This window comes from Poecilia reticulata, linkage group LG19 (assembly GCF_000633615.1).
Source record: "Poecilia reticulata strain Guanapo linkage group LG19, Guppy_female_1.0+MT, whole genome shotgun sequence".
Classification (NCBI taxonomy): Eukaryota; Metazoa; Chordata; class Actinopteri; order Cyprinodontiformes; family Poeciliidae; genus Poecilia; species Poecilia reticulata.
The window spans coordinates 8,515,018-8,525,643 of record NC_024349.1 but is presented as its reverse complement, the minus strand read 5'-3'; the positions used below and the strand labels follow the sequence as shown (position 1 = coordinate 8,525,643).

The 10,626-nt window shown below is 32.9% G+C and overlaps 1 protein-coding gene across 1 annotated transcript; it reads right to left on the bottom strand.

Annotated features, from left to right (window-relative positions):
* Positions 1-57: 57 nt before the first annotated feature.
* Positions 58-9,696, bottom strand: LOC103481809 (putative glycine-rich cell wall structural protein 1). Its single transcript, XM_008437571.2, has 21 exons — positions 9,546-9,696; positions 8,350-8,550; positions 4,889-4,942; positions 4,578-4,616; positions 3,835-3,858; positions 3,716-3,760; positions 3,591-3,641; positions 3,448-3,498; positions 2,962-3,006; positions 2,836-2,886; positions 2,183-2,233; positions 2,039-2,089; positions 1,879-1,929; positions 1,148-1,204; positions 1,020-1,073; positions 907-945; positions 711-794; positions 569-619; positions 458-484; positions 333-377; positions 58-77 (listed from the first exon to the last, which is right to left on the bottom strand). The coding sequence occupies exons 2-21, from the start codon at positions 8,414-8,416 to the stop codon at positions 58-60; spliced, it is 957 nt and encodes a 318-aa protein (XP_008435793.1). The 5' UTR covers positions 8,417-8,550; positions 9,546-9,696.
* Between the last annotated feature and the right edge of the window lie 930 nt (positions 9,697-10,626).

The following is a 10,626-nucleotide window of genomic DNA, read 5'->3' as shown; positions in this document are numbered from 1 at the left end:
CACAAAAATTTTATTTAGGTAAGATTTGGTAATATAATCTAAAACAGGAAAAGTTTATTATGTTCTAATGTCAGGCACTGAGGAATAAAAAAAAAACTGTTATACATTATTTTATAGTTTGTGAAAATATCTTCATTCAAGTGGATATTACTGTAATATATAAGGAATGTTGTTACTATTAGGTAACAAAATCCTTTAAAATAGGAAAATATATAATCATGAKTGAAACACGTGAAGAATGAAAATCAGTCAAATAAAAATGATKWAARAAATCCTTAATTTGCAGCTGTACTGCTTCTGTGTATAAATAAAAACTGTGGCTGAATAATCACCTGCTTTAGCAGCCTTGGCAGCTCCAGTCCTTGAATTTGCAAACCCTAAATAGTTACAAACCAACAATAAGTATGATTAAATTCACCTTGTATRTCTAATAATACTAATACATGAAGTAACTGACCATTTGGTGATCTGACTCCAGCACGACCTTTTGCAAGATAACAATTAAAATGTTAAAAATGTGTCACTGTTTGTAATTGTTTTGCTACATACTTAAGTATACAATATTTACCATTGGWTTGTGAACCTTGTCCATTGGATGCACCAGCGGAAGCACTGTAACCTAAAATATTAACATTATTAAACTGTGCTGTTCAGAAAAACATGGAAACAGTTGAAAAAAAAAACAGTTTTTGCTCAACAGAATCAACAACCTTTCATTGGTCCCTTTACGCCATTTCCATTTCCATACAGAGATCCCAGTCCCAAACCAGCTCCACCATAACCTCCACTGAAACCTTTAAACACGTTTTACACACAAGAAGTACCTTAATAAATKATTTATACTCCTTGTTTTCCACATATTGTCATGCATTTCACTGGGATTTTAGGTGAAGGATCAATACGCACCTTTAGTTGGATGAGTTCTGTAATCATTACCACCATACACTGAAACAAACAAAAAAAAGTTTTTACAAGTGTGTTATTTTGGTCGACTCAGCACTTAGTAATTAACTACTCACCATTCCCTTGGTCTCTGGCAGGATGGGGGCCTCTGATCTGTCCCATTCCCACAGCTGGGCAGAGGAACATTTTTAAAGGTTTAGTCAAACAGTTTTGAGTTATTGGACAAAGAATTAGACAACATTACCTGGACTATAATGAGGTCGGCCATATCCCTTCAGGTAGTTCCCTCCATGTCCCTGACCTGTGAAACAAGGGTCAAAGATGAARGTCAACACATAACAGACAAAAAAAACAAACTACGGCTGCAACTGAGCTAAAGATTAATCAACTATTCTGATGATTAATCAGATAAACAAATTGGCACATTCTTCCGATTTTTCATTTAAGCCTTTTTTAAACATTGGAAATACATCAAAACATGTAAAGAATTCCATTTATAAATAAGAAAAAAGCATTTTTACTTCCTAAAATGCAAAAACTTGGCACTCCTTTAGTGTARGCTTCATCATTTATTGCRAAGGATACAAAAAACATAATCCTAATATCAACATGTGAAAAGTAAAGTGTAGGGCTGATCTAGTCATTACTTTTAGATTAACCAATTAATGATTGGAGAACAATAGGTGCTTTTTTATCGTTTACAGAGTTTGGACCTGGTAAAGCTGAAACTAGCAAAAAGATGTCTTTTTTATCTTAACTGCAAAATGCATATATATATTCTTGTAGAGCTTTTGGCTCAATTTCTCCAATGTGTTGTTCTTTCAGAAAATTACCTCTTTTGAGTCTGAATTTGAGTCAGTTAATGGTTAATCAAGTACTAAATTAGTTAATTATGTTAATAATCGATTAATCACGATTAATCATTTCAGCAACACAAAAACATGTTTATGACTATGTTTTATGTTTTTTTCTTACCATTTGGCCTTGCTCCGTTGCTACTGGACGCTCCAGCTACAAGTCTTTGACCTGAGGAATGATTGGTGTATTTAACATTTAACAGAATTTATATTTAACTTCCAAACTGTCTTAAACTTTATTTTGGAGTTATATTTAAACTCAGTGCTGTCTAAAATACCGTTGTCTTTAGTGCCTTGTCCTCCATATCCACCGGCTTGAGCCCCGTAACCTGAAACAGTTGCATTCTTCAATGTAAGAGGACATTTTGGTGCTTTTTATTATTACAAAAACATTTAAATACAATCAAATACATATTTCATACCATTGCCTTTATCTCCTTGCCCACCGTACGCTGCAGCATGAGCACCGTAACCTGCAAAACAAATATTTCCAACTATATAAAAATTCCAACCAATCACGTCCAAACCACAACAAAGAAGAGGAAACTGGGAGCTGTGAAATAAATATTAATTTAAACCAAAACAGCCAGAAAAATATGACAAAAAAAAAAAAAAAAACAGGTTTAAAAATGTTAAATTTATTCAGAGTAATTAAACTAAAATGTAACTTTTTGGCCTCAATCATAAATGGTAGATTTACCATTTACCAACCCAAAGCAACCATTGACATGGAAGGTTTATGTTTTGAAACCATGAATTATCTGAAAATATTAGAGAATTTGCTCATTAACCTGGAAGCTGAACTAAGGGGTGGGATGTACGTTTCAAGAAAACAGCGATCCAAAATACATCAAATAAATTAGGAAAAAGTTTCTGTGGAGTTTCTCAGTCTCCTGACCTCCATGTCACTGAACGTTTCTGTTCGTATCATGATTTAAAAAGAGCAAACGAAAATAAGTATGAGTGGAAGAAAGAAAGTTTTTCTCAGTTAAATATGCAAAAAAAAGAATTGTGCCAAACTTATGTGTCTACTCTGAATAAATCTTGGATTTTGCATCAACACAAGTTGAAATACCGTTGTCTTTGGTTGCTTGTCCTAAATATCTACCAGCTGGAGCCTCATAGCCTGCAACAGGAGTAACAACTAATTAAACGGAGTTTCCTTAATAGCTCTTTGTGTGACTTTAATAAGCTATACAACCTTTGATTTGTTGTAGAGTGGTTGGTCCAGATATAACTCCATACCCTGGAATAAACACACAATGATTTTAATGTCTGAATACAGTCAAAACATTAAAAAAGCTGAAATATGTATTCAGTGATGTTTCCTCTTATAGTAGAAGCAAATGAAACAGAGGATAACATTAAATACTTGTTCCTTGGTAAGCAAAAAAACTACCACAGGACAAATGGCTTTACTGTTTGGAATAACAAATTTAATCTGCAGCTTTCATAGAAGTAAAACTAAAGTTGTCCTAACACAAGTCTAAAGTTTTCTCAGCTGACCCGATTTAAAAAAACACTGAAATCCTATAACAAGAAGTACTTTTCCAAAAGTATCTTTGCTTGAAATATTAATCTCTGCTGGTACTTTCAACCTTTTGCATTCAAAATCGTTAAAGCCCAAATATACTTTAACATTTCCTAACTCATATTTAGTTATTTGTAGTTAAAGTGTTTGCCGTACCGTTGCCTTTTCTTCCAAATCCACTTTGTGAAGCAGCTGCAGCACCGTTACCTAAAACAGACAACGCCGCAGCTTCTCATCACTCATGACTGTTATAAACACTAGTGTTCGAACCCAACATCTAACCAACTTTCCAAAAATACCGTTGCCTTTAGATGCTTGTCTGCCATATCCACCGGCTTGAGCACCAAAACCTGAGATGGAAACAAAACATTTAAATCAATTCTTTTCTGTTAAAATGCGACTTTGTTAAAGCGAGTCTCACCACCTTTCATTTTTTGTAGATTTGCTGGTCCGGCTTTTGCTCCATATCCTGCAAAAACAATAAGAGAATAGTGTAAACTAAACTAATTATTTCCACAAGAAAGAGACACAGTCTGTATTTACCGTTAGCGGCTCCAGTTCTTCCTCCTGGAGTGAAAACAAATCCAAATAAAACGAAAAAAGCAGTGCTTCTAATTGGAATTATACAATACTAACATCATTTAATCTATAGTTTAGTCATTTCCATGAACGATTCTAGAGCTTCTTTAGCAAACCACAAAACTGCCGAAACACTGAATTTCTTTAAATCAAGGCTGAAAACCCACCTGTTRATTAGCTGTAAGTAAAACATTGATCAACAGATGTAATGTTTATTTCTTGTTTCATAATTTGTGATTGTATGATGTAAAGCACTTTGRACTGCCTTGTTGTTGAAATGTGTTTAAAATAAATTTTAATTTGATTTAAAGAATGTGGAACAGCAGGTTTGTTTCACTAAGGTCATATTTTTACATTTTAAAAAATAAAACACCCTTATTTGTTGAAAATAATGGATAAAGTTGTCATAACTAGTCAGTCCAAGTCTTGGATCGAACTTTCAAATCGTTTAATATTGGTGKATATCAAAAATTAATTAGTTTTTTGTTTTAAATATCTGAAATACTGCCAAACTACAGGCSTGGCCTTTCCTCTGTTATYCAGTTTTCACTTCGCACCGTAGCGAAATCTTAAACTGCTACTACGCCAGTTACTCAACAGATTGTTGCTAGGTAACCAWAGAATGAGTGAGTTGCTAGGCAACCAAAGAAYGAGTGAGTGAGTCGATTTCACCAACTTTGCTTACAGAATGAACAGGAAAAACTTACCATTTATTCCAACTCCTTTGTTCACCCCAGCTCCATAACCTTTTAAATAAAAGAATTAAATATGTGGTGAGACATTTGATGCTAAAGTTAGTAAGATAAATAAATTACAATTATTATATTTTTGTCTATACTTTGATTTTTCGGGTTTAAACTTAAAAAAAAAAAAGAGCATTTCAACCTGCAGTGTTATTTAGTTTTCACACTGACCCATTCCTTTGTCCCAATGACCGGCCAAAAAAATAAAATAAAATAAATATCTTAAATAAGTGAAAAATATGAGTTTGAAGCTGCATCAAGTGGTTTTGCTTTACCTTTCGATGGGATCAGGAATGATGCCGCCCTGCCGCCGTTCTGAGGCGCATTTCCTGGAAGAGTTAGGAATCATAATTAACTGAATCTAAGCTGTGATCCATCCAAAAGCAAATCAAAAGAAGAGATTATCTATTTTAACACCAAAGAGTCTGAAGGGATCACCATTAGGTCAGACGCTCCATAAGAGGAACTATAACCTTCAACATCACAAAATAAATCTGTTAAAATCTGAGATGTAATAAAATTTACAAGTTCAGCCTGATGCAGTGAAGATAGATGAAGATGGATGGATATAAAATACCTAAAGTATTTTATACTTTAGATATAAAAATACTTTTATACCTAAAGTATTCTTATACTTTAGGTATAAAAATATTTTTATAATTAAAGCATTTTTMTACTTTGGGTATAAAAAGTATAAAAATTAATGATTTCTAGAGATGAACAAACATTTTGACCTCTTATATTTTATTCACTTTTCAGTCATTTAGAACGTCGATGTGCATTAATGTTTTTTTACTGTCGACAAAAAAGCTAAACTTTCCTCTCACATTTTATTTAATTTTGTTTATTTGATTTGGGACATTGTGCATTAATAACAATTTTGAATATCATCAATAAAAATTACAGCCAAAGTTGATTTCCATTGTTTGYCCCCAAGCTAAATATTACAGGCTGAGTGACAAATCAAATTAATACATGTAGAAATAAAAATAGAAATATTTTGGATTGATTTTTAGTGTAAAATTTCAATAAACTTTCACTATAATACAAAAAAAGTCCTTTCTCACCAATATTTTTTTAATAATTCTGTTAAAAATCTATTATTTTAACTCTTTATTCCAGCAAACATTCATTATCTCTTTAAGTAATTTTATATATTCCTTGAAGAATATATAATTGGAGAAATTATATATTCAATTTCTCCAATTTAAAATGTTTTGTACTGAAGTGTCCAAAACCGACAAAACAATCTKGAAATTCGATTCTGGAAAAGCACCAAATATCTACGGGAACCCAGATTAACTGCAATAATGCTGGTGAGGATCTTTCTCTGTAAAAATTACATGTTATTTTATCTGTTTGTGCTTTTAAAATAACAGGATTTACAGTTAAAGGCCTGAATTTACTTCTCCAGTTTGTGATTTAAAACTAAAGCTTAAAAGTTTCCCTTTTAAGGAATTTGCTGATTAGTGAAAAATGAAGCTTAATTTATGTATGGAGTCCATTTTTTTGTCAAAGATTTTAAGGAATCCTTGAAAGTATTGGAGTGACTGTCTGAGCGCAGTAAAACCGTCCTCCTCTCACAAACAGATGCTACATTTAGACCGCTGCTGCCACTGAAAACTGCCTCTGATTGCACAAACCAAACCCAGATCAGAAACACAGAGGGAAGATTTACGGCCGCTCCTCATCTAAAGCCGGAACCGCAGGGAGGTTGGTCGTTTGCACATCGTCGTTCTCAGATTTCAATTTCACACGACTGTTTGAAATTTGACAGACAAACTCAACCAGCTCACTGCAAAAACACAAAATCTTACCAAGCATTTTTGTCTAATTTCTACTGCAAATAACTTAGAAAACTTGAATTAAGCCAAAACTAAAAGTAACTTTTCAGAAAGAAATAAGAGTTTGTTTTAAGTCAATAAGTCCTTAAGACTGATTTWAAAAAATTACTAGTTCCATTGGCAGATTATTTCACTAAGACATTTTTCCCATGTTATAAGTGAAAGAATGTGACAAGTCAGAATTCTCCCAAAAAAAGTCAGAATTCTGCGAAAAGTTAATTATGCAAATAAAGTCAGAATTTTACCAAAAGAAAGACTGAATTCTACAAAAAATTCTGAATTCKGCAAGASTCRGAATTTTACCAAATACAGTCAGTTATGAGGAAAAGTCAGAATTCTACAACAAAATTCTACGAAAAAGTCAGAATTTTATCAAAAAGTAAGAATTCTCCAAAAGGAGTCAGAATTCTGCAAAAGAGTCAGAATTCTGCAAAAAGTTTATTATGTGAATAAAGTCAAAATTTTACAAAAAAAAACCTCTGAATTCTAACGAAAAAAGGTGAATTCTGACTTGAAAGTCAGATTTTTTACTTTTTGTGGTCCTAATCATCTTCCATATCCTGCTTAGTTTTACTGGGATTTTATTTGACAAACCAACACAAAGTCCAACAGAACCATCAACTCCATCAGCTCCAGCCTCATAACTCACTCTGAGGATTTCACCTTCCCGCTACAGTGGAGCAGACGTGTAAAAACATGTGCGGACACATTTCACCCTSAGACTATAATCCATTCAGCTGGAAATTTCCCAGTTACTTTGACAGGCTGGTGAAAATCTGACMCAGTTCCTCTGCTGAACATCTGAGCAAACAGCTTCAGGTTTCGTGGTTTTCATTTGTCATCGTGGCATTTCTTTCAAAAAACGATCAGCATTGCAAGTAAACTAATAAAACCACAGAATTTATATACAAAAATGTCACATTTTTGTAGCATTTAAGTTGGACATTAAATGATATTTTTACTACACTTWAAGCAATTTAGACAATATTTTTATTGTACAATTTGATTGTGAACTAACGGAAGAGTGAATCGGAGGGTAAAGAAAAAAACCTCCAAAAACATTAAATCTGTTTTAATACACAAGAATAACACATAAATGCAACAAAGCATAGTTTTAAATCAATATGTTTAAAAACGTGTTAAATTAGAAGGTAGCAAAAGGTTTGAGGACTTAAAAAGCTAAAAGACATTCTAAGAAAACTACCTGTAAAATATCATGAGAGAAATAAATTGTCAGAATGATTGAAGAAACTGAAAAATATGTGACTGAATTACAAGTTTTTTTTTTAGTCAAAACATTTGGAAATAATCCTCAGAAGACTTAACTTTTTAGAAAAGTGCAATTAAATTGCAATGTAATTATTGTATATTAATGTATAAATTAAAATTTAATTGTAATTCTCAAAAATTAAGTCATAAGCCAAACATGTGAATCTACAAATAAAAACAAAAAAAAAAAATTTCCACAAAATAATTGATCTAAACATTTGAAAAAAAACTGAAAATGTCTGTACTTCAAAAGTTGAAAATTTTCTACTTTGGAAACTCAGAAAAATTCCAAAAGTCAAAAATGTTCATTTTTGAGCTCAGTTGTTTGTTTTATAGAAAGATTCTGAAATTAATGTAAAAATATATGATTTTTTTTCCTTKAAATTTTTTTTACTTTTGGAGCTCAGAAATGTCCGTGTTTTTTTATAGAAGATTTCTGAAATCAATCTGAAACTTTTTGAGTGTTTTAGTGGAACTTTTTTCAACCTACAATGGCTCTACTAAACCATTGCGTATTTTAACACTTTGATGCTGAAACCTAAATTTCCCCATTGGGAAACAAAAATTATTTCTATTCTGTCTGGTTGGTTGATAAAAACAGATTTTCATGTGCAGAAACTCACCGCCTGTGTGTGCAGCCTGCACCAAACAAAGAACCAGAACTCCCTGAAGGACAAGCCGACCCGCCATGTCGGACGTGGAAAGAAAACCCGGGTTTAGACCCCGGCAGGAGAGGAAAGGTGGAGGAGAAGTGGGAGAGGTTCCCGGGTCGGTAGGTGCTAATATTCAGCCCGGTGAGCCCGTCCTCTCCAGATCCTCCCCTGCTTGTTGTGAGATGCACCCAAGGAGAACAAACATTGGATAATTACTTCAAATCCATCACCACTTCACTGAAGAACTGAGGATTGGCTGTTTGCTGTATTAGTTTGAAAGAATTATATGTAAATAATAAGGTCTTTGTAAACCTGTGTAAAACTTGCTGGTGAATGCTATGAATCAAATTTGTTTCATTTTTACAGTAGCATAATTGTGTTCTGTAAATGTTCATAATGTTTGCATTTTGWGTTGGGTAGTATCAGAGTTACTACCCAACACTCATAAGYCCACTTAAATTACATTTACTTGAGCAACATTTTTGAAAACAATTTACTTGTAGGATTATTTTTACTACACTGTACTTTTTACTTTTACTTGAGTAATTTAATTATGAAGTATCGCTCCTCTTACTTGAGTAAAATTTCTGGTTTCTCTACCCACTGAATGAAAAACAAATTCACCAGACACAGATCTGCAGTTTGTGTTAAAGGTTCATAAGTTTCAAATTAAAACAAACTGAAAWTTTTTCTTTTGCCTGATTTTGTTATATTTTATATGAATAATTTTCATTTTTATCCTTAAAATACCAAAAGTTCCACTTAACTTTAGATTTTGGTCCATCTAATGCCATTTTTTAAATATTAAATGATTGATAATATGATCAGTTACTCAGTATTGAGTAGACTTTTTACCAAATACTTTTTTACAAGAGTAATTTCTTGGACGACTACTTTTTACTTTTGAGTGCAAAGACTTCCTTCTTGAGTACAATTTTTAGGTTCTCTACTCACATCTGATGTTAGGGAATAACATTTCTTTTAAGAKTTACAGAATTTCGGTTAGCTTTTATAACCGGGGCTGAACATCGGAATTACAGCAAACATTATATAATGTTAAGATACCGGCTAATATTAGCTCTACAGCAATGACATCTTGCTAGCGGACAAAATATCAGCTAGCAGTAATATTCTTTTCACAAAATACCATAATAGGTTCATCTTACTTGTGAAACGTTATCCACCGAGCCCTCACGTCAATAGTCCGTCGATTTTAACAAAAATATCCCGCAGTACTGGGACATCTTCTGCTATGTCGTTTAGCCAAGTGGGCAGGACAACCGCTCCAAGATGGCGGCAGTATTTCCTGCGACCGATGGCAAAGTCGATAAACTTCGTTTGCATTAGTTCTTACAAACATAATTTAAAGCTTTACTTTCAGTGAGCGAACACCACTTTTAATTTATTTGGAGTCACGGGCGCTCAATATAACGTTGATTTTATACAAACTTACAAGTTTATTATAAAAACATTTCCACCAAATCTTTAGTACTGTGACAGCRAGAAGCGGCCATGTTGAAACTGAAGCCAGCCTATCAAGTTATAACTAGGGATAGTCACAGTTTCTCCCAGTAGAAATCAGATTTTAGAGGTTGAGTTTCTGACTGGGAAGTTCCAGTTCCGAATACAACTGGAAGGCAGCATAAAACTACATCCACCGCTAGCAATTTTATCTTGGTCATCCAAACTTATGCTGTAATTCTAACCATATTTACTGATAAAGCTCCTATATGTTGCCAAAAAGACATTTTWGAGTAAGGTGTGCATCATTTCAAGTGTACTTATATTTTTGCGCAAGAAACTAGACCAAAAATATTTAAATATTAACTTGTCCTTGATAAAAACTTAATTGTAGCTTATGTAAACTTATCCCAACTGTACTTTTCTAGTTTCCTGGAGCAGCTAGCTGTGCTATAAGGCTGTTAGCTTACGAATAAATTCAAATATCRCATGCTTGYGATATATTTGTACACATTTGAGAAATATTTTCTATATTGGACTTGAAGTTGAGTTAAATACCATTGATATTGATATGTATAGATCCAATATTAGTAATTTGATAAATAGATTMATGAAAACCAGTTATGTAGCAAATATGCATTATGCATTTTTGTCACCAAAACATGATAGTGCTGTATGAAACCAGATAGAAAGCAATTTATTTCAGACTGTAGGTTTTCTGTGGTGCTGTCCAAGTTTTCCTTTGGTGCAGTTAAAGCTAAAAGTGGGTAAAAAGAGAAAGATGTC